This window comes from Ranitomeya imitator, chromosome 3 (genome assembly GCF_032444005.1).
Source record: "Ranitomeya imitator isolate aRanImi1 chromosome 3, aRanImi1.pri, whole genome shotgun sequence".
NCBI classification, from domain to species: domain Eukaryota; kingdom Metazoa; phylum Chordata; class Amphibia; order Anura; family Dendrobatidae; genus Ranitomeya; species Ranitomeya imitator.
Genome location: NC_091284.1, coordinates 125,031,332 through 125,056,170, shown reverse-complemented (window position 1 = coordinate 125,056,170; position 24,839 = coordinate 125,031,332). Strand labels below are relative to the sequence as shown.

The 24,839-nt window shown below is 43.7% G+C and overlaps 1 protein-coding gene across 1 annotated transcript in view; it reads right to left on the bottom strand.

The window, feature by feature from the left end:
- Positions 1–630: 630 nt before the first annotated feature.
- SMTNL2 (smoothelin like 2) overlaps positions 631–24,839 on the bottom strand; it is a 166,038-nt gene continuing 141,829 nt past the window's right edge. The window contains exon 9 of the mRNA XM_069761382.1: positions 631–2,425. Within this exon, the coding sequence (XP_069617483.1) occupies positions 2,299–2,425 (127 nt within the window). The 3' untranslated portion in view covers positions 631–2,298. The remainder of the gene's footprint in view (positions 2,426–24,839) is intronic.

Below are 24,839 nucleotides of genomic sequence, written 5' to 3'. Positions count from 1 at the left end.
TTGGTCCATGTGGGTGGTATGCTAGATGTTAAATGTGAGATTCTGAACCAGTCAATGGAAAGTTTTGGGCTCTTGATGTGTTTTTAGCAAACAGCTTAAAGGGGATATCCGGAACGTTACAAAAAAAACTAAAAATGTATCTACGCACTAACAGGCAGGTAATTGCAACTTACCTGCCCGTTGTGCACGACCCAATTCTTCCCAGGCTCACAGCGGTCACAGACTGCTCCTGCCGGGGATTCAGCTGTCTCTGCTGACTCGACGGGGCAGGACTTCAGAGGTAATCCTGATTGACAGTTGGCTCCCCCCAGTTAGGCAGCAGGGATCCGGCTGTCAATCAGAAAGACCTCGGAAGTCTTGCCCAGTCAACAGAGCGGACTGGAAAAGAAGCCTCTTCTCTGTGACCGCTCTGTGCTGGGGAAGAACGGCGCCGTACATAAACAGGAAGGTAAATTGCAGTTAGATACAAATTTAGTTTTTTGTTAATTCCTGGATATACCCTTTAAGGTGTTCACACATACCGCTCACACAGTGATGTGGCACTGTAAAGTAAAATGTTAATTAAATACAGTCTCCAAAGCTAAAATTGATGATGATAAGTGTAAGAAATTAGTACGCCTAACAAAGAAGAAAGAAATCAGTGTAGTTTAATATCAGCCGATAAGCAGTCTCCAGTCTCCTTTGCTCCAATCCTGACATAGAAACTTATACAACATAATGCCTAATGCACACATTTACCAACACAATAAAATCTAAAATTACACAAAAAGTCAGTGCATACACCAAGAGCACTACCATTAAGAGGTGTAGAAGAAATGCTTAAAAAGTGGTGAAGTGACTGTGACGTTATTTCATCAATTTATATGTATCTGTGCATAAATAGAAAACAAATGATCTTATCAGATCGTGGCATCTACTATGAGGGTGCAAACGATTAATTCAGCCACAGTAAAAACATCAATGCTCAGAACTCAATGGGAACAAGTCAGCTCTCCTGACATATTGCATTAAAAATATTTCTCTGCAGGGTTTAAAGCTTGTTGTGCCGTCTCTTTCGGAAATGTATTTATACATTCCAAAAGATATTACCTGTGTCAATACATACACACGCCAATCATTGGCGACAACGTTAGACTGTGTAAAGACACATTCTATTGACCAGGTTTATGCCTTCTCGGGAAGAATAAACAGAGAAAAATATAATACCGAGATCTATGAAAAGATGCTCCAGAATGGTTATTTTAGAATAATAAAATAGATAAAAAAGACATATGTCTAGTTTTAAAATAAAAATGTAAAAATTAAATATAACTCAGAATATGCATACGCATGGTAAATAACTATAACATGTCGGCTATATCACTTTCATACAAGAATATATTTAGGTTTGTGATGACAGTCAAGTGGCATAAAATGTGCTGTATTCTTAATTAGCTACCCAATATCATGGGAGTAAAACTTGATTCTGTATAAAAATCAGTATACATAGCCATTTCATCAGAGGTCTGTTCACGTGGTTAATATTGGCACATGGAAACCCTGCAAGTCTGGCCTCCAATAACAAGAGGGCACACTGGAAAATAGAGAATTTCCATTCTGTTATTTGGCTTGTGCTTAACATCACTTTTAGTCCAGCTCCTTTTGCACTGATTGGGATATTTTACAGGAACCTTAGATAATTGTAATCTGACTTGGAAGACACTAATATAGTTTATGCTCCGTGTGGTAGGTGTAAAATAAAAACAGACCTAAGACCTCTTATTAAAGAAAAAAAAACAACTAAAAATGAAAAAGAACAAAGCTGCAGTGCAATCACTTTCCCAAGAATGAAGTGTGTCCCAGTCCATTAGCACCAGACTGCTCATCACAGTATTGGCTCACTTCCGTGACTCGAAGCCGCTCTCTCTAGACTTTTCATTTCCTTGCAGCACAGGCTTGGTTGGTTTCCGATGGCTAGACAATGAGCCACCAGGGTGTCATTCAGAAAGACTGCAAACCTAATCACAGCACATGCAGAGGTGACAAAACCAACACACACCTCCATTTTTTGTCAAAAATTAACTGTCAATGGTTTTGTAAAAAAAAAAAAAAAAAAAATAGAGTGGTCTGAGCACCTTGTCGACATTCCTGCTTATCTGTCTCTCAGAAAGCAGGCCATGGTGTCAATCATAAGAAAGACGGAAAGACATGTTGTTAAGTGGCTGCTGTGATGAGATGAGGCTGAATGGAGGAAACACGAAGCAGTCGCTGTTTAATGAATGAAAACCACGACCAGGACAATCCACGCTGGATGCAGATTCACTCAAAACGTCGTAGGTGGTTGTAGAGAGACTGCACATAGGTGAACACACACATCGGGTCCGGCTTCCTGCCCATCATCAGCATGTCATCTACTTCAATGAGTCTGTCACAATGAGCCATTTTTCTGAAATAAGAAAATAAAATCATTAACTTGACCATTGATGTATGGGAACAGAATGTAAAACACTGGGAACAGCAACCCATTCTAGCCTACCAGACTGGGAAAAAAAGTACTGTATATGGATGCTCCTTATTAAACGGGATCTGTCTTACAAGTAATCTATTACGTCAGTACTTGGTGTAATGTAATTAATACATACATGTGCTCATCAATACAGGTCACAAAGAAAAAACATGACGGTCTTGGCTTGGGAATCACAATTCTACGTAAAGTACACTGCAAAGTTCATTCAAAATGATTGAACCGAAAACCACTATTAGTGCTGTTACACGTGTGTCCGAGCTGTGGTAGGTGCACGGTTTTGCATCTGAGCTTGCACCTTGAACCATGGCAGGTACAGGTGTTCAAATACAACCATCATTCCCTATTCCCCAGTAGATTGTAAGCCCGAGGGGGTAGGGTCCTCTACCTCTATGTACCGGTCTGAAAAAGTCCTTTATGTATGTGATATGCATGAAACCCCTCACATGTAAGGAACCACAGAACTAATGGTTCTTTAAAAATAAAATACTCCCCCAAAATACCAATGTGTGAAAGTGATCTCAGGGTGTAATCTATATATGTGCAAATCAAATTTGCCTCAATTTTTTTGCAACTAAGGGTACCGTCACACTGAAACGACGCTGCAGCGATACGACAACGATGTCGATCGCTGCAGCGTCGCTGTGTGGTCGCTGGAGAGCTGTCACACAGACAGCTCTCCAGCGACCAACTATCCCGAGGTCCCCGGGTAACCAGGGTAAACATCGGGTTACTAAGCGCAGGGCCGCACTTAGTAAGCCGATGTTTACCCTGGTTACCATCGTAAACGTTAAAAAAACCAAACACTACATACTTACCTACCGCTGTCTGTCCCCGGCGCTGTTCTTCCTGCACTGACTGAGCACAGCGGCCGGAAAGCACAGCGGTGACGTCACCGCTCTGCTTTCCGGCTGGCTGGCGCTGACAGGATGCAGGAGGAGTGCAGAGAAGCACAGCGCCGGGGACAGACAGCAGAAGGTAAGTATGTAGTGTTTGTTTTTTTAACGTTTACGCTGGTAACCAGGGTAAACATTGGGTTACTAAGCGTGGCCCTGCGCTTAGTAACCCGATGTTTACCCTGGTTACCAGTGAAGACATCGCTGAATCGGCGTCACACACGCCGATTCAGCGATGTCAGCGGGAGATCCAGCGACGAAAGAAAGTTTCAAACGATCTGCTACGACGTACGATTCTCAGCGGGGTCCCTGATCGCAGGAGCGTGTCAGACACAGCGAGATCGTAAGGATATCGCTGGACCGTCACGAATCGTGCCGTCGTAGCGATCAAAATGCCACTGTGTGACGGTACCCTGAGTGAATCAAGTGCGTCCCACTCCAGGCTTTATTGGACAATCTTCAGCATCTCCTGTGCTGAATAGAGACATGCCGGCAGGTGTCGGGAGACGCTGAATGCTGCTCAGCATAGACCCCACCGGAGACCGGGAAGAGGCTGTATGGCTGGACAGATGAGGCCCACATAAAAGAATAAAACTGATTTGCATTTAATCCAATTTTCTTGCCAAATTCAAGACAACTGCCAAATCCTAATTTCAGCAGATTCACTAATAACTAGTGGGTTCCCATGGAGTGGTTAAGGTGCAAAACACACACAAAAAAACTACAAGGTTTTACCACTGTGAGCTGCAATGTGGTAGGTAATTGGCTGCGCACTTTTTTTTTTCAAGCTGAAAAAATTTTATATGCTAAATGGCAGTAAAAACCATGGAGAACACGAAAAATTAGCACATCACAAAACTGAAGCCAACAGTGGAGAAACAGCATGTGGTTTTTCAGATATGATCTTACCACCCCTGAACCATTAAGTGTGAATACACCTTCCACCAACCATACCCCTTATGATTGACTGCTCCATGTCTTGGTTCTGGATTGATTATTATTAACAGTTCATTATTTGAAGTTCCTATAAACCTTCTATTATGAGTAATACAGGACATGACAGGTTTACAGCTCTTCCTTCTAACCGCTATTAATTACATCAAACCAATATTTCAGCTTTCGCTTTTATATCAGCTTAAGAACAGCAATTTTGTCCAACAAACTTCTTAACTTAGTTAATGAGATCTCAGCATTTATCTTTTTCTCTGGAAGGTGAATAAACATAATGGTCTCTTTGAAATGCGGCCCCTCATTAGCAGAAGACTGGGTACTGTGGTGTAGATTGTTTTATCCTGTGCCACACTGCTCATTTAAAGCTCAGTGACATCAGTTCAATTCTGACCCAAGCTGCAGATTAGGATTCATAACTGCTGGATTTATGACACCGAGGGCTCCCAAATCTCTGATTACATGGAGGGGATGATGATGAGGGTTGATGAGGCGTTGATAACAATGCCGCTTGCGTCCACCTGCTCTTCATGTGCTTGGATTTAGCCAGTGCTGACAGAGCTCAAGTCTGCAAAATTTAGAGATTTTTGTCATTTTAGATTAGAACAGGCAAGTCAATCTCACCTTAAAATAGGATGCAATCCTATTAGATCTAACAAAAAACCCTAAACCATTTGTTAAATGGGTTATTAACTTTGGACCCTGTGTTTTTGTTAGAAGGCTAGCCCAAATGGTCAGAGATTGCTAGGCTACCCGAATGGTCAGCTGTGAGTCAGGTTGAATTCTCTTGCTGTGCTGTCTCACGTGTGGTGCACCATAGTCTATGGGCTGTATGTTTAACCCCTTAGTGACAGAGCCAATTTGGTACTTAATGACCGAGCCAATTTTTGCAATTCTGACCACTGTCACTTTATGAGGTTATAACTCTGGAACGCTTCAACGGATCCCGCTGATTCTGAGATTGTTTTTTCGTGACATATTGTACTTCATGTTAGTGGTAACATTTCTTCGATATTACTTGCGATTATTTATGAAAAAAACGGAAATATGGCGAAAATTTTTAAAATTTTGCAATTTTCAAACTTTGTATTTTTATGCCCTTAAATCAGAGAGATATGTCACGAAAAATAGTTAATAAATAACATTTCCCACATGTCTACTTTACATCAGCACAATTTTGGAAACAAAATTTTTTTTTGTTAGGGAGTTATAAGGGTTAAAAGTTGACCAGCAATTTCTCATTTTTACAACACCATTTTTTATTAGGGACCACATCACATTTGAAGTCATTTTGAGGGGTCTATATGATAGAACATAATGAAATGTGACACCATTCTAAAAACTACACCCCTCAAGGTTCTCAAAACCACATTCAAGAAGTTTATTAACCCTTTACGTGCTTCACAGGAACTGAAACAATGTGGAAGGAAAAAATGAACATTTAACTTTTTTTTGCAAACATCTTAATTCAGAACCATTTTTTTTATTTTCACAAGTGTAAAAACAGAAATGTAACCATAAATTTTGTTATGCAATTTCTCCTGAATACGCCAATACCCCATATGTGGGGGTAAACCACTGTTAGGGCGCACCGCAGAACTTAGAAGTGAAGGAGCGCCGTTTTACTTTTTCAATGTTGAATTGGCTGGAATTGAGATTGGATGCCATGTCGCGTTTGGAGAGCCCCTGATGTGCCTAAACAGTGGAAACCCCCCACAAGTGACACCATTTTGGAAACTAGACCCCTTAAGGAACTTATCTAGATGTGTGGTGAGCACTTTGAACCCCCAAGTGCTTCACAGAAGTTTATAACGTAGAGCCGTGAAAATAAAAAAATCGCTTTTGTTTACACAAAAATGATCTTTTTGCCCACAAATTCTTATTTTCACAAGGGTAACAGGAGAAATTAGACCACAAAAGTTGTTGTGCGATTTCTCCTGAATACGTCGATACCCCATATGTGAGGGTAAACCACTGTTTGGGCGCACCGCAGAGCTTGGAAGTGAAGGAGCGCCGTTTTACTTTTTCAATGTAGAATTGGCTGGAATTGAGATTGGACGCCATGTCGCGTTTGGAGAGCCCCTGATGTGCCTAAACAGTGGAAACCCCCCACAAGTGACACCATTTTGGAAACTAGACCCCTTAAGGAACTTATCTAGATGTGTGGCGAGCACTTTGAACCCCCATGTGCTTTCACAGAAGTTTATAACGTAGAGCCGTGAAAAAAAAAAAAATCGCATTTTTTCTACAAAAATGATCTTTTTGCCCACAAATTTTTATTTTCACAAGGGTAACAGGAGAAATTAGACCACAAAAGTTGTTGTGCAATTTCTCCTGAGTACGCGGATACCCAATATGTGGGGGTAAACCACTGTTAGGGCGCACCGCAGAGCTTGGAAGAGAAGGAGTGCCGTTTTACTTTTTCAATGTAGAATTGGCTGGAATTGAGATCGGACGCCATGTCGCGTTTGGAGAGCCCCTGATGTGCCTAAACAGTAGAAATCCCCCACAAGTGACCCCATTTTGGAAACTAGACCCCCCATGGAACTTATCTAGATGTGTGGTGAGAACCTTGAATGCCCAAGTGCTTCACAGAAGTTTATAATGCAGAGCCGTGAAAATAAAAAATATTTTTTTTTTCCACAAAAAAGATATTGTAGCCCCCAAGTTTTTATTTTTACAAGGGTAACAAGAGAAATTGGAACCCAAAAGTTGTTGTCCAATTTGTCTTGAGTATGCTGGTACCCCATATGTGGGGGTAAACCACTGTTTGGGCGCACGGCAGAGCTCGGAAGGAAGGAGCACCGTTTTGGAATGCAGACTTTGATAGAATGGTCTGCGGGTATTATGTTGCATTTGCAGAGCCCCTGATGTACCTAACCAGTAGAAACCCTCCACAAGTGACCCCATTTTGGAAACTAGACCCCCCAAGGAACTTATCTAGATGTGTGGTGAGAACTTTGAATGCCCAAGTGCTTCACAGAAGTTTAGAATGCAGAGTCGTGAAAATAAAAAATATTTTTTTTTTTTCACAAAAAAGATTTTGTAGCCCCCAAGTTTTTATTTTCACAAGGGTAACAGGAGAAATTGGACTGCAATAGTTGTTGTCCAATTTATCCCGAGTACGCTGATGTGCCATATGTGGGGGTAAACCACAGTTTGGGCGCACGGCAGAGCTCGGAAGGGAAGGAGCGCCTTTTTGGAATGCAGACTTTGATAGAATGGTCTGTGGGCATTATGTTGCGATTGCAGAGCCCCTGATATACCTAAACTGTAGTAACCCCCCACAAGTGACCCCATTTTGGAAACTAGACCCCCCAAGGAACTTATCTAGATGTGTGGTGAGAACTTTGAATGCCCAAGTGCTTCACAGAAGTTTAGAATGCAGAGTCGTGAAAATAAAAAATATTTTTTTTTTTCACAAAAAAGATTTTGTAGCCCCCAAGTTTTTATTTTCACAAGGGTAACAAGAGAAATTGGACCCCAGAAGTTGTTGTCCAATTTATCCCGAGTACGCTGATGCCCCATATGTGGGGGTAACCCACTGTTTGGGCGCACGGCAGAGCTCAGAAGGGAGGGAGCACCATTTGACTTTTTGAGCGCAAAATTGGCTGTCGTGTTTGGAGACCCCCTGATGTACCTAAACAGTGGAAACCCCCCAATTCTAGCTCCAACCCCTAACCCTAATCCCAACCTGATCCATAATCCTAATCACTAACCCTAACCATAATCACAACCCTTACCCCAAAACAACCCTAATGTCAACCCTAACCATAACCCTAATCAAAACCCTAAATCCAACACACCCCTAATCCTAATCTCAACCCTAACCTCAAACCTAACCCTAATCCCAATACACCCCTAATCACAACCCTAACCTTAACCCTAATCCCAAACCTAACCCTAATCCCAATACACCCCTAATCACAACCCTAACCTTAACCCTAATCCCAAACCTAACCCTAATCCCAAGCGTAACCCTAATGCCAACCCTAACCCTAATACCAACCCTAATCCAAACCCTAAACCTAATCCCAGCTCTAACCCTAACTTTAGCCCCAACCCTAGCCCTAACTTTAGCCCAAACCCTAACCCTAGCCCTAAGGCTACTTTCACACTTGCGTTGTTTGGCATTCCGTCGCAATCCGTCGTTTTGGACAAGAAACGGATCCTGCAAATGTGCCCGCAAGATGCGTTTTTTGCCCATAGTATTGCCGACGGATCGTGACGGATGGCCACACGTCGCGTCCGTCGTGCACTGGATCAGTTGTGTTTTGGCGGAGCGTCGGTACAAAAAAACGTTCAATGAAACGTTTTTTTGTACGTCGCATCCGCCATTTCTGACCGCGCATGCGTGGCCGTAACTCCGCCCCCTCCTCCCCAGGACATAGATTGGGCAGCGGATGCGTTGAAAAACTACAGCTGCTGCCCACGTTGTGCACAATTTTCACAACGTGCGTCGGTATGTCGGGCCGACGCATTGCGACGGCCCCGTACCGACGTAAGTGTGAAAGAAGCCTAACCCTAAATTTAGCCCCAACCCTAACCCTAAATTTAGCCCCAACCCTAACCCTAAATTTAGCCCCAACCCTAGCCCTAACCCTAGCCCTAACCCTAGCCCTACCCCTAACCTAACCCTACCCCTAACCTAACCCTAGCCGTAACCCTACCCCTAACCCTAACCTAACCCTACCCCTAACCTAACCCTAGCCGTAACCCTACCCCTAACCCTACCCCTACCCTAACCCTACCCCTAACCCTACCCCTACCCCTAACCCTACCCCTAACCCTAACACTACCCCTACCCTACCCCTAACCCTAACCCTACCCCTAACCCTAATTTTAGCCCTAACCGCTGTTCTCCTGCCGGCCGGCAGATGGAGACAGATGGCGGGCGCACTGGGCATGCGTCCGCCATGTTCTTCTGCCGGCGGCCAGGAGGAGCAGCAAGAGGATCCAGGGACCTAGGTGAGTATGCTAGGGTCCCCGAATCCCCCTATTTCTCTGTCCTCTGATGTGCGATCACATCAGAGGACAGAGAATTACACTTTACTTTTTTTTTTTTTTTTTTTTGCGGTCGCCGGTAAACAGTTAATTACCGGCGATCGCAAAACAGGGGTCGCTAAAACCGACCCCCGATCATGCTCTTTGGGGTCTCGGCTACCCCAGGCAGCCGAGACCCCAAAGATTCTCCCGGTGCCGGCCGGCGGGCGCACTGCGCATGCGCCCGCCATTTTGAAGATGGCGGCGCCCACCGGGAGACACGAGGAGCATCGGGGGAGCTAGGTGAGTATTGGGGGGCCACCTGGGACCCCTTTTCTCTGTCCTCCGATGTGCGATCACATCGGAGGACAGAGAAATTAAAAAGAGATCGCTTTTTTTTTTTTTTTTGCGATCGCCGGTAAACGGTTAATTACCGGCGATCGCAAATGCGGGGAGGGTTAAAAACCCCCCGAATCATGTTCTCTGGGGTCTCGGCTACCCTCGGCAGCCGAGACCCCGGAGAAAATCGGCCTGTGGGGGGCGCTATACACTTTTTCCACAGCGCCGTTAATTAACGGCGCTGTGGTTTAAGTACCCTTAGCGGCCGCCGTTAAAAGGCGTATCGGCGGTCGCTAAGGGGTTAATGCCGAGTGCCAGGGTGTTACCACTTCACTGCCCAATGCAGCAGCCAATCTTTCCCCTGTGTGAAAGCTCTGATTAAGGCCTCTTTCACACTTCAGTCTTTTAGTTTCCGTGAAAATCCGTTGTTTTGTAAAAAAAAAAGGATCCAGCAAATGTTGCCGCAGGATTGTTTTTTTTTCTCATAGATTTGCATTAGCGACGGATGGCCTTCCGTTTCATCCGTCGTTTGACGATTAGTCGTAAATTCCGTGTCCGTCGCCTGGAGACGGATCCTGCGCTGTCAGTCATTGGCTATAATGGAAGCCTATGGACGCAGGATCTGTCACTGTCCGTCAAAAGACGGAATCCAGTGACGGATTTAGTTTTTTTAAACTGAGCATGCCCGGAAGAATTTCTAATTCCTGTAATTTAACCCATTTTTCCATTCAGGGAAAAAAATTTCTCTCACTCTCTCTCCAGTGCATCAGTTTTTTACAATCTGCACAGGATCCGTCTTTTCAACACTGACAGATTGTGACTGATTCTAAAAAACTGATGTGTGAAAGAGGCCTAATTATTTAGAATAAAGGCCCCTTCACATTAAGCGACGCTGCAGCGATACCGATAACGATTCGGATCGCTGCAGCGTCGCTGTTTGGTCGCTGGAGAGCTGTCACACAGACCGCTCTCCAGCGACCAACGATGCCGGTAACCAGGGTAAACATCGGGTAACTAAGCGCAGGGCCGCGCTTAGTAACCCGATGTTTACCCTGGATACCATGCTAAAAGTAAAAAAAAACAAACACTACATACTTACCTACCACTGTCTGTCCTCCAGCGCTGCGCTCTGCTTCTCTGCTCTCCTCCTGTACTGTCTGTGAGCCGAAAGCAGAGCGGTGACGTCACCGCTCTGCTTTCCGGCTCACAGCCAGTGCAGGAGGAGAGCAGAGCACAGCGCTGGAGGACAGACAGCGGTAGGTAAGTATCTAGTGTTTGTTTTTTTTTACTTTTAGCATGGTAACCAGGGTAAACATCGGGTTACTAAGCGCGGCCCTGCGCTTAGTTACCCGATGTTTACCCTGGTTACCAGTGAAGACATCGCTGGATCGGTGTCACACACGCCGATCCAGCGATGTCTCCAGGGAGTCCAGCGACGAAATAAAGTTCTGGACTTTGTTCAGCGACCAACGATCTCCCAGCAGGGGCCTGATCGTTGGTCGCTGTCACACAGAACGATTTCATTAACGATATCGTTGCTACGTCATAAAAAGCAACGATATCGTTAACAATATCGTTATGTGTGAAGGTACCTTTAGTCACAATCAGTCAAAGTGTTGAAAAGACGGATCCTGTGCAGATAGTAAAAAACTGATGCACTGGATCCATTGATTTGACGGATCTGTCGAAGCAGCCGTTTTACACAGAAAGAAGAGGTATTTGCTGAAAGCATATTGACACCATCACTTCATTACACAGCAGACCCCTAGTAACATGAATTAGCATGTCAATCCTACTATTTAGCACATGCAAATTGCCTCTTCAGAGAAAAAGAGGACTTAAACTCTATAGCGCCACCTGTTGGAAGTAGCGATCCTACAAGTCACAATCAAGCTTTTAACGAGTCGTGCAATATGACTTCAGGTACCTTCACACAACGATTTCTTTAACGATATCGTTGCTTTTTGTGACGTAGCAACGATATCGTTAACGAAATCGTTATGCGTGACAGCGACCAACGATCAGGCCCCTGCTGGGAGATCGTTGGTCGCTGGGAGTGATCAGGACCTTTTTTTTTGTCGCTTTTCACCCGCTGTCATCACTGAATCGGCGTGTGTGCCGCCGATCCAGCGATGTGTTCACTGGTAACCAGGGTAAATATCGGGTTACTAAGTGCAGGGCCGCGCTTAGTAACCCGATATTTACCCTGGTTACCATTGTAAAAGTTAAAAACAAAACAAAACAGTACATAATCACATTCTGTTGTCTGTCACGTCCCCCGGCGTCAGCTTCCCACACTGACTGTCAGCGCCGGCCGTAAAGCAGAGCACAGCGGTGACGTCACCGCTGTGCTCTGCTTTACGGCCGGCGCTGACACAGTTAGTGCGGGAAGCTGACGCCGGGGGACGTGACAGACAACGGAATGACAGTTTCAATGATGCCGAAGTCGTTGGTCGCTGGAGAGAGCTGTCTGTGTGACAGCTCCCCAGCGACCACACAACGACTTACCAACGATCACGGCCAGGCCGTATCGCTGGTTGTGATCGTTGGTAAGTCGTTTAGTGTAATGGTACCTTTAGGATAAAAGCCAAATCAGTATCTCAATTCGCAGACACGGTGTTTTGGGCTGTAGCACATGAATCCTGCACCCTTCAGGTAAGTGGGCACTGAAGAGAGCAGTAATGTTGGATCAATGGTGAGGAGTGATACATAGGAGAGGGCTTCTACCATGCAATCTCTGTTAAAGAGAATCTGCCACCAGGTTAATGCTACCTCATCTAGATGCAGCATAATATAGATGGATATCACGATTCCAATGATGTATTAGTTTACTGGGTGCAGCAGTTTGGATGTAGCAGAGCTAAGAAAGCTGCTCCCGCCCACACCACAGCTTTCTGTGTACACGGTCTACTGATAGTGAGCTACTTCTCAGAGGAGGTGGTGTGGTCGGAGCAAGGCTCACTCAAGCATCAGCCAAGGCAGTGATGAATGTATTTTTTCAGACTATAAGAAGCACCTTTTCCCCCCAAAATGTTGGGGGAAAATGGGGGTGTGTCTTATAGTCCCAATGTAATTCACCAGGAGTCGGGCGATTCTGCTGGCCCTGGGCTGGGAAGAGGGGGTGGTGGGTGGGCTCGAAGCTGTAGGGCAATGATCTGACCTCCATCCCAGGCTGGGATCCCACCCCATCCCAGGTGCAGAGATCTCAATCTGCGCATATGACGCCTCCGGTGGCCATTTTCCCAGAGGCCACTACATTGCCATTTTGTGAACGTACATCCATTGCTGCAGAGGAGCCCGAGCACCAAAGAGCTCCGCTGAACCTGCCGCACAAGCATAGGATGGGAGTCAGATCATCGTCCTGCAATGTAGGACCACCGAACACCTCTTGTGATCCCACGCCACCAGCGTTGCCGATCAACCCCCCCCCCTTAGCACATCAAGATGAATTCAGACAGCAAGTTGGACCCCCATTTGATGCATTAATTTTTTTCCCCCATTTTCCTTCCAGTGCAGATTTGTGTCTGCTTGTTTGTATGCCGGTTAAGTGCCCATTGTCCTGCAGACTTGTTGAATTGGGGCCTAATCTTCATGTGTAGGTCATCAATCACATACAAACTTTATGATATGGGTGCTGTAATACAGTTCCATAAAGCTCAATGCGAGGCCATACAATACAGCCATATGTTTCAGCGTGGATACACAGGCATATTAAGTTTTCAATTTCTGCAGTTACAGTTAAGTCCATATATATTTGGACAGACAACATTTTTCTAATTTTGAATTTTAAACAAAGCAATTCAGATGCAGTTGAAGTTCAGACTTTCAGCTTTCATTTGAGGGTATCTACATTAAAATTGGATGAAGGGTTTAGGAGTTTCAGCTCCTTAACATGTGCCACCCTGTTTTTAAAGGGACCAAAGTAATTGGACAATGGAGTCCAAGGCTATTTCATGGACAGGTATGGGCAATCCCTTCGTTATGTCATTATCTATTAAGCAGATAAAAGGCCTGGAGTTGATTTGAGGTATGGTGCTTGCATTTGGAAGGTTTTGCTGTGAAGTAAACATGCGGTCAAAGGAGCTCTACATGCAGGTGAAACAAGCCATCCTTAAGCTGCGAAAACAGAAAAAAAAACATCCAAGAAATTGCTACAATATTAGGAGTGGCAAAATCTACAGTTTGGTACATCCTGAGAAAAAGAAAGCACTGGTGAACTCATCAATGCAAAAAGACCTGGGCGCCCACGGAAGACAACAGTGGTGGATGATAGCAGAATAATCTCCATGGTGAAGAGAAACCCCTTCTCAACAGCCGACCAACTGAACAACAATCCAGGAGGTAGGCGTATCAATATCCAAATCTACCATAAAGAGAAGACTGCATGAAAGTAACTACAGAGGGTTCACTGCACGGTGCAAGCCACTCATAAGTATCAAGAATAAAAAGGCTAGACTGGAATTTGCTAAAAAAAAAAAAATCTAAAAAGCCAGCACAGTTCTGGAAGAACATTCTTTGGACAGATGAAACCAAGATCAACCTCTACCAGAATGATGGAAAGAGAAAAGTATGGCGAAGGCGTGGTACAGCTCATGATCCAAAGCATACCACATCATCTGTAAAACACGGCGGAGGCAGTGTGATGGCTTGGGCATGCATGGCTGCCAGTGGCACTTGTTCACTAGTATTTATTGATGATGTGACACAGGTCAGAAGCAGCCGAATGAATTCTGAGGTATTCAGAGCCATACCTTGTGCTCAGATCCAGCCAAATGCATCCAAACCGATTGATCGTCGTTTTATACTACAGATGGACAATGACCCAAAACATAAAGTCAAAGCAACCCAGGAGTTTATTAAAGCAAAGAAGTGTAATATTCTTGAATGGCCAAGTCAGTCTCCTGATCTCAACCCAATTGAGCATGCATTTCACTTGTTAAAGACTAAACTTCAGACAAAAAGGCCCACAAACAAGCAGTAACTGAAAACCACCGCAGTGAAGGCCTGGCAGAGCATCAAAAAGGAGGAAACACAGCATCTGGTGAAGTCCATGAGTTCAAAACTTCAGGCAGTCATTGCCAACAAAGGGTTTTCAACCAAGTACTAAAAATGAACATTTTATTTAAAATTATTTAATCTGTTCAATTACTTTTGGTCCCTTTAAATACAGGATGGCACATGTTAAGGTGCTGAAACTCCTAAACCCTTCATCCAATTTTAATGTGGATACCCTCTAATGAAAGCTGAAAGTCTGAACTTCAACTGCATCTGAATTGTTTTGTTTAAAATTCATTGTGGTAATGTCTATAACCAAAATTAGAAAAATGTTGTCTCTGTCCAAATATATATGGACTTAACTGTATATGGAAACAATTCTAATTTAATACATTATTTCTAATGGAAAATACATCCATCAGCAAACCTGTCCAGTCTTGATGCAGAGTCTTTTGGAGTTAGATATGCACCAAGTCCATTAAGGGGCACGCGCCTCAAAAATCTAGCTCATCTTCCAATGTGCATAAGTGTCAGAAGTCTCTAGATTGGAATGGGGGTGAATGAGCACATTTCTACAATAATTTACATTGCATTTGTGACATAAATAATGAATGTGTTGAGGCAGTTTTCAGTATTGCCCCTCCTGCTAATCTCTGCCAATTTGACAAAAAGTTAGTGTCAAGGATCCCCACTCCGTGGTGTCACTAATTCGTCACATGCCCGCGCTCAGCACGTGACTTGGGGTTGCACCTACAAGGGTAAATCTATCTCCCCTCTCTCACTCAGTCCAGCATTCAACCTCTGTCCTATGCTGTAATGGGAGCATAAATCACACACCAACCCAGGCCACACACCTGCTCATACACGCTGCCACCACTCACGAAATACACGGGCGATAAGTCCCGGAAATATTACTACTAATATTGTCTACCACTCACAAGGCTCACACACCTTAGGCTATGGATTCGTTAGAATATTCAAGGTTCAACTTGTTAAAGTTTTATACTTTAACACAAAAAGGTTCAGTGCTTACAGTAAGAAAGGTATAAAAAATATGATAATAAAAAGACATACAGCCATGCAAAACAGAATAACATAAAACAGGAGAAAACTTAAGGTACCGTTACACTAAACGACTTACCAACGATCATGACCAGCGATATGACCTGGCCGCGATCGTTGGTAAGTAGTTGTGTGGTCGCTGGGGAGCGGTCACACAGACAGCTCTCTCCAGCGACCAACGATCAGGGGAAAGACTTCGGCATCGTTGAAACTGTCTTCAATGATGCCGAAGTCCCCGGGTAACCAGGGTAAATATCGGGTTTCTAAGCGCAGGGCCGCGCTTAGTAACCCGATATTTACCCTGGTTACCATTGTAAAAGTAAAAAAAAAAAAAAAAACAGTACATACTCACATTCCGATGTCTGTCACGTCCCCCGGCATCAGCTTCCCGCACTGACTGTGTCAGCGCCGGCCGGCCGTATAGCGGTGACATGACTTAGTAACCCGATATTTACCCTGGTTACAAGTGAACACATCGCTGGATCGGCGTCACACACGCTGATCAAGCAATGACAGCGGGTGATCAGCGACCAAAAAAAGGTCCTGATCATTCCCCAGCGACCAACGATCTCCCAGCAGGGGCCTGATCGTTGGTCGCTGTCACACATAACGAGATCGTTAGCGGGATCGTTGCTACGTCACAAAAAGCGTGACGTTGCAACGATATCGTTAACGAAATTGTTATGTGTGAAGGTACCTTTACAGAAATCATCTAACTTGTAGTCTGCTTTCTGCTCCCTGAGGGTAGGATGAATGTAGATTGTATCACATCAGCTCGGCTGCCCCCATTATGTGAACACGATTCTAGGTATACAGGTCTAATTTATAGCTTTGATCTGGAGGTCAGATCTCTAGACCAGCCCCTCAGGTTAATATCATAATTGCCTGTTTTTGATTGGACCACGGCCGCGCTACCAATGAATATATTATTTTCTCTTGAGATCCTTTGTGTAAATGTTCTCATAGAGAAAGTATCAGGCTGTAATCTTCCAAGAGCTAGGAGGTGTCAAGTGTTAAGCTTTCTACTTGGTCCTAGCTGGACCCCCTGGTGAGATTTGGAGACAGAAGTCTGCTTGTCTCAAGAAAATACATATTAACACCTGGGTGAGACATGCAGCCTTCAGGACAGATGTTACTAGTCACACAATACCTGTACATAGGTCACTGAATGTGTGTGTGTGTGTGTGTGTATGTGTGTATGTGTGTATGTATGTGTGTGTGTGTGTATGTGTGTGTGTGTGTATGTGTGTGTGTATGTATGTGTGTATGTATGTGTGTATGTATGTGTGTATGTATGTATGTGTGTATGTATGTGTGTATGTGTGTATGTGTGTATGTATGTATGTATGTATGTATGTATGTATGTATGTATGTATGTATGTATGTATGTATGTATGTATATATATATATATATATATATATATATATATATATATATATATATATATATATATATATATATATATACACACACATACATATATACCAGACCAAAAGTTTGGACACGCCTTCTCATTTAAAGATTTTTCTGTATTTTGCACTTGTTGGCCCTTTTGCCTTCACTCTGCGGTCCAGCTCACCCCAAACCATCTCGATTGGGTTCAGGTCTGGTGACTGTGGAGGCCAGGTCATCTGGCGTAGCACCCCATCACTCTCCTTCTTGGTCATAAATGATGATCCAACTAAACGCAAATGCATGCCGCTGCAAGATGCTGTGGTAGCCATGCTGGTTCAGTATGCCTTCAATTTTGAATAAATCCCCAACAGTGTCACCAGCAAAGCACCCCCCACACCATCACACCTCCTCCTCCATGCTTCACGGTGGGAACCAGGCATGTAGAGTCCATCCGTTCACCTTTTCTGTGTCGCACAAAGACACGGTGGTTGGAACCAAAGATCTCAAATTTGGACTCATCAGACCAAAGCACAGATTTACACTGGTCTAAAGTCCATTCCTTGTGTTCTTTAGCCCAAACAAGTCTCTTCTGCTTTTTGCCTGTCTTTAGCAGTGGTTTCCTAGCAGCTATTTTACCATGAAGGACTGCTGCACAAAGTCTCCTTTTAACAGTTGTTGTAGAGATGTGTCTGCTGCTAGAACTCTGTGTGGCATTGACCTGGTCTCTAATTTGAGCTGCTGTTAACCTGCGATTTCTGAGGCTGGTGACTCGGATAAACTTATCCTCAGAAGCAGAGGTGACTCTTGGTCTTCCTTTCCTGGGGCGTTCGTCATGTGAGCCAGTTTCTTTGTAGCGCTTGATGGTTTTTGCCACTGCACTTGGGGACACTTTCAAAGTTTTCCCAATTTTTCAGACTGACTGACCTTCATTTCTTTAAGTAATGATGGCCACTCGTTTTTCTTTACTTAGCTGCTTTTTTCTTGCCATAATACAAATTCTAACAGTCTATGCAGTAGGACTATTAGCTGTGTATCCACCAGACTTCTGCACAACACAACTGATAGTCTCAACCCCATTTATAAGGCAAGAAATCCCACTTACTAAACCTCACAGGGCACACATGTGAAGTGAAAACCATTCCCAGTGACTACCTCTTGAAGCTTATCAAGAGAATGCCAAGAGTGTGCAAAGCAGTCATCAAAGCAAAAGGTGGCTACTTTGAAGAACCTAGAATATAAGACATATTTTAAGTTGTTGCACACTTTTTTGTTAAGTATATAATTCCACATGTGTTAATTCATAGTTTTGATGCCTTCCGTGTGAATATACAATTTTCATAGTCATGAAAATACAGAAAAATCTTTAAATGAGAAGGTGTGTCCAAACTTTTGGTCTGTACTGTATATATACACATTTATTATTATTATTATTATTATTTATTTATATAGCACCATTAATTCCATGGTGCTGTACATGAGAAAGGTTTACATCAAAATACAAATATGACTCACAGTAAACAAAACTAACAATGACAGACTGCTACAGAGGGAAATATATATATACACACACACACACACACACAGAAACACACACAGAAACACATTTCACTCCAGTTAGCGGAGCTGCTGTGAAACAAAAACTGTTGCAACATTTGCAAAAGTTTTTGCCCAATGTATTCATTTATATAGCGCCATTAATTCCACAACATCCCTGCCCACATTGAGGTTCACAATCTACATTCCCTATCAGTATGTCTTTGGAGTGTGGGAGCAAACCGGAGAATTTGGAGGAAACCCACAAAAACACAGAGAACATACAACCTCCTACAGATATTGTCCTTGGTGGAATTTGAACCCAGACCCCAGTGCTGCAAGGCTGCAGTGCCAACTACTGAGCCACCCTGCTACCTATTGCCCTAAATGACTACTGCTCAACAACATTTTCATAAGAAATACTGCAGCTACTACACTGCTTCAGATCAAAATATGGAAGTATCCATAGAGTTCTACAGATCAGCAACCCTACAATTCACAAAAACAGTCACCTGGCAGGTGGTCTGTATCTAATATATTCGGCATAGGCCATTAGAAAGAAAAAACAAAACATTTACTGTAACAGAATTGTGATGGTCATCAGTCTTTCACCAAGTTATAGGTAGTTAATAATCATGTTATTCATTCCAAAGATGATCACATTTTGTAAACAGGAGGTTAACGTATAACTGGTTGATCCTGACAAGATCTCGGAATATATTGTATGCCTGCGCCATGCTGAGCCATTTGAGGCCTAGGAACGGTAGTAGTATACGATACATCACACATAGGAGCTGCTGCCGAATGAACAATACTCGGCCTTCAGATGACATTAGGAATAGAGACCCGACAACCGGTCGCTCCTCGTACAACCTACTCATGGTGTCAGTTACACACATCAGGACGTTTATGTCCCACTGTAATGTAGCTGTACTTGACGAAAAGAAAGCGCTCAGAATGGCCACAGACAGAGGAGCACATAGCACACGCATGATCTGCACCTCCTAAGGGAAGAGCGGAGGGGGCTCAGATAGGATGAAGTCATTACGAAAACATTCCTGAAACACAAACACAGTAACGGAGCCCGGAGGCATGTGTACAAAGAGCAAAAGTGATTACATGTGCCAGCCAGGGTTCACACCGATACGGGACAGACTCCGATGCCCCCCTAATTCTGAAATATGTGCAGGTTATGATGGCCCCATAAGATGCTCCATATTAAAATATGCCCCATATAATCCTGCATAAAGGTTAATAATGGCCCCATAAGATGCTCCATAGACACATTTGCCCAATATAATGCTGCAAATGTTGATTATGGCCCCATAAGATGCTCCATAAAGATATTTGCCCCATATAATGTTGCACAAACGTTGATCATGGCCCCATACAGACACTTGCCCCATTTAGTGCTGCACAAAAGTTATGGCCCCATATAGTGTGGCCTGCACAAACGTTATGGCCCCATACAGTGCTGCACAAATGTTATGGCCCCATACAGTGCTGCACAAACGTTATGGCCCCATACAGTGTGTACAAACGTTATAGCCCTATATAGTGCTGCACAAACGTTATGGCCCCATACAGTGCTGCACAAACGTTATAGCCCTATATAGTGCTGCACAAACGTTATGGCCACATACAGTGCTGCACAAAAGTTATGGCCCCATATAGTGCTGCACAAACGTTATGGCCCCATACAGCGCTGCACAAACGTTATGGCCCCATATAGTGCTGCACGAAAGTTATGGCCCCATATAGTGCTGCACAAACGTTATGGCCCCATATAGTGCCGCACAAACGTTATGGCCCCATATAGTGCTGCACAAACGTTATGGCCCCATACAGTGCTGCACAAACGTTATGGCCCCATATAGTGCTGCACAAACGTTATGGCCCCATATAGTGCTGCACAAACGTTATGGCCCCATATAGTGCTGCACAAACGTTATGGCCCCATACAATGCTGCACAAACGTTATGGCCCCATACAATGCTACACAAACGTTATGGCCCCATACAATGCTACACAAACGTTATGGCCCCATACAGTGTGCACAAACGTTATGGCCCCATATAATGCTGCACAAATGTTATGGCCCCATAGATGCTCCATAAAGACACTTGCCCCATTTGCTGTTGCTGCGATAAAAAAAAAAATAAAAAAATCACATACTCACCTCTCCGTCGCTCAGGCCCCTGGCACTTTCAATATTCACCTGCTCCTCGTTCCAGCGCCGCTCCATCTTCAGCGTCTCCTGCACTGACGTTCAGGCAGAGGGCGTGCACTAACCACGTCACCACGCCCTCTGACATGAGCGTCACTGCTGAAGACGAAGCAGCGCTGGAACGAGGAGCAGGTGAATATTGCGCAGCGCTCCCCTCCCCATTATACTCACCTGCTCCTGGTGCGGTCCTTGCACGTCTTTTCCCCGGCAGCTTCTTCCTGTACTGAGCGGTCACCGTTACCTCTCATTACAGTAATGAATATGCGGCTCCACCTCTATGGGAGGTGGAGCCGCATATTCATTACTGTATTGAGCGGTAACATGTGACCGCTCAGTACAGGAAGAAGCTGCCGGGGAAAAGACGTGCAGGGACCGCACCAGAAGCAGGCGAGTATAATTTGACAGTCCCCGCTCCCCCTCCCCTGCCGACCCCTGGGTATGACTCCAGTATAAGCCGAGAGGGGTACTTTCCGCCCCCAAAAAATGGGCTGAAAATCTCGGCTTATACTCGAGTATATACGGTGTGTGTGATATATATATATATATATATATATATATATATATATATATATAATCTATCAAAATTGGAACAGCATCACGTATTACCGCAGGTGTCGTGCAGCGCTTTCCCAACCAATGTTCAAATGGCTTCCAATAATAGAAATAAAAAAAGGAAAACAGCACAAAAATTAAAGAAAAACGGGCTTTAATGCCTGAACGGCATGGCAACGTTTCGGATATAGTATCCTTTCTCAAGCAGTGAACATACAAACATACAAATGAGGTGAGTATATATAGAAAACACACGTTTTTCAATAGAAGATCATTAACAGTTTTTAGCTATTTCAAACATCAGAACAGTAACGATCATTAAGCCAAAAAAGTGCAATCAGTGCCATTGTAGTAAATCTATTCAATATATGACTCATATACAAATATCATAAAGTGCACAGTGATAGCTTTTAAAATTTACCAAATGATCAATCAAATCAATTCAGGTGTCCCAAATCTGTGAAACAAAACATATCGCATACAAATGTAGTCTCACATGTGTTTAAGTCTCCAACGCCCTCCTAACACCAGTGCGCATGTCTATGACATCTGCACAAGACCCAATGAATTATGGTCCGCATTTGCGCACTAATGTGCTGAAGGCACCACATTAGAAGAGGTGCATACCCAATTGTACTCTAACATATTGTTCCAGCCTTCAGCATCTTCTTAATACAAGTGCGCATGTCTGTGACATCTATGCAAAGATCAAAAGGATTATGGTCCGCATCTGCGCACTAGTGCGCTGAAGGCGGCGGCGCCACGTTTTTCTTTAATTTTTGTGCAGTTTTCCTATATTATAATATGTAACAAACAATCAAGATTTCTGGCTCTCACAGACCTGTAACTTCTTCTTTAAGAGTCTCCTCTTTCCTCCACTCATTACCTGTAGTAATGGCACCTGTTTAAACTTGTTATCAGTATAAAAAGACACCTGTGCACACCCTCAAACAGTCTGACTCCAAACTCCACTATGGTGAAGACCAAAGAGCTGTCAAAGGACACCAGAAACAAAATTGTAGCCCTGCACCAGGCTGGAAAGACTGAATCTGCAATAGCCAACCAGCTTGGAGTGAAGAAATCAACAGTGGGAGCAATAATTAGAAAATGGAAGACATACAAGACCACTGATAATCTCCCTCGATCTGGGGCTCCACGCAAAATCCCACCCCGTGGGGTCAGAATGATCACAAGAACGGTGAGCAAAAATCCCAGAACCACGCGGGGGGACCTAGTGAATGAACTGCAAAGAGCTGGGACCAATGTAACAAGGCCTACCATAAGTAACACACTACGCCACCATGGACTCAGATCCTGCAGTGCCAGACGTGTCCCACTGCTTAAGCCAGTACATGTCCGGGCCCGTCTGAAGTTTGCTAGAGAGCATTTGGATGATCCAGAGGAGTTTTGGGAGAATGTCCTATGGTCTGATGAAACCAAACTGGAACTGTTTGGTAGAAACACAACTTGTCGTGTTTGGAGGAAAAAGAATACTGAGTTGCATCCATCAAACACCATACCTACTGTAAAGCATGGTGGTGGAAACATCATGCTTTGGGGCTGTTTCTCTGCAAAGGGGCCAGGACGACTGATCCGGGTACATGAAAGAATGAATGGGGCCATGTATCGTGAGATTTTGAGTGCAAACCTCCTTCCATCAGCAATGGCATTGAAGATGAAACGTGGCTGGGTCTTTCAACATGACAATGATCCAAAGCACACCGCCAGGGCAACGAAGGAGTGGCTTCGTAAGAAGCATTTCAAGGTCCTGGAGTGGCCTAGCCAGTCTCCAGATCTCAACCCTATAGAAAACCTTTGGAGGGAGTTGAAAGTCCGTGTTGCCAAGCGAAAAGCCAAAAACATCACTGCTCTAGAGGAGATCTGCATGGAGGAATGGGCCAACATACCAACAACAGTGTGTGGCAACCTTGTGAAGACTTACAGAAAACGTTTGACCTCTGTCATTACCAACAAAGGATATATTACAAAGTATTGAGATGAAATTTTGTTTCTGACCAAATACTTATTTTCCACCATAATATGCAAATAAAATGTTAAAAAAACAGACAATGTGATTTTCTGGATTTTTTTTTCTCAGTTTGTCTCCCATAGTTGAGATCTACCTATGATGTAAATTACAGACGCCTCTCATCTTTTTAAGTGGTGGAACTTGCACTATTGCTGACTGACTAAATACTTTTTTGCCCCACTGTATGTATATATATATATATATATATATATATATATATATATATATATATATATATATATATATATATATATATATATATATATATTTATATATTTATTAGTAATGGGATAGAAAGAGCAGCATTCCCTCTAAACACAGTCAGGGTATGTGGCCACGAGGCTTATTGGCAGCACTTTGGACGCAGCGGATACTCCACTCAAATCGCCGCCCCCTGTTGTACGCGCAGTGATTCTGGATGTGTTCATTTAGCACATGCGGAATCACCACATCGTATTCATAGACTGAGAATCTCCGCAAGATAAATAGACATGTTGCTCAACACTGCTCAAAACTAAAGACCCTAATCATCTAGCTACAAAAAATACACTCCTAATGTGTACTATCAGGATATGTGCACACATTAATCATTTTCTGCAGACATTTCCGAACTAAAAACGCGTCTCTTGGCAGGGAAAACACTGCATAACAAACGCATGGTTTTCATTAATTATTTTCCCATTCAATAGAATGGCTGAAAATGCTAAAAACAATGGACATGCTGCAGATTGGAAACTGCTTAAAATCTGCAAGGAAAAGATGAGCAGTGTGCACATGAGAGTAATGAAATCATATTCACTTTGCTGGGACAGTAAAATGCTGCGTTTTTCATGGCAAAAACCCGTTGTGTGAACATTCCCTAAAAAAGAAAAACCATTTCATTGAAATTCACCAAAAGTGAACTAAATATACGGTAATGCAATAGTGTATGTCAACATTTACCTACCAGCCATCCATCGACATATGTACCCTTCTATACTATGTGGACAAAAGACTTGGGACACCTACACATTACAGGAACAGGAGCTTTTATCACACCTCATTCTAAATCCATAGGCATTAATTTGGAGTTGGTTCTCACTTTGCAGCTTAATCAGCTTCCACTTTTCTGGGAAGTTTTTCTACAAGATTTTGGTGTCTCTAGGAGATGTGTTGCCCATTCATCCACAAGAGCATTTGGGAGGTCAGACATGGATGTTTGAGGAGCTGTTGGATGCAGTTAATGTCAGAGTTCTGTTCAGACCAGTCAAGTTTTTCTCCTTCGCCTCATTGGGGGACACAGGACTGTGGGTGTATGCTTCTGCCGCCAGGAGGCTGACACTAAGTAAACTTAAAAAAAAAAGTTAGCTCCTCCTCCAACGTATACACCCTGACAC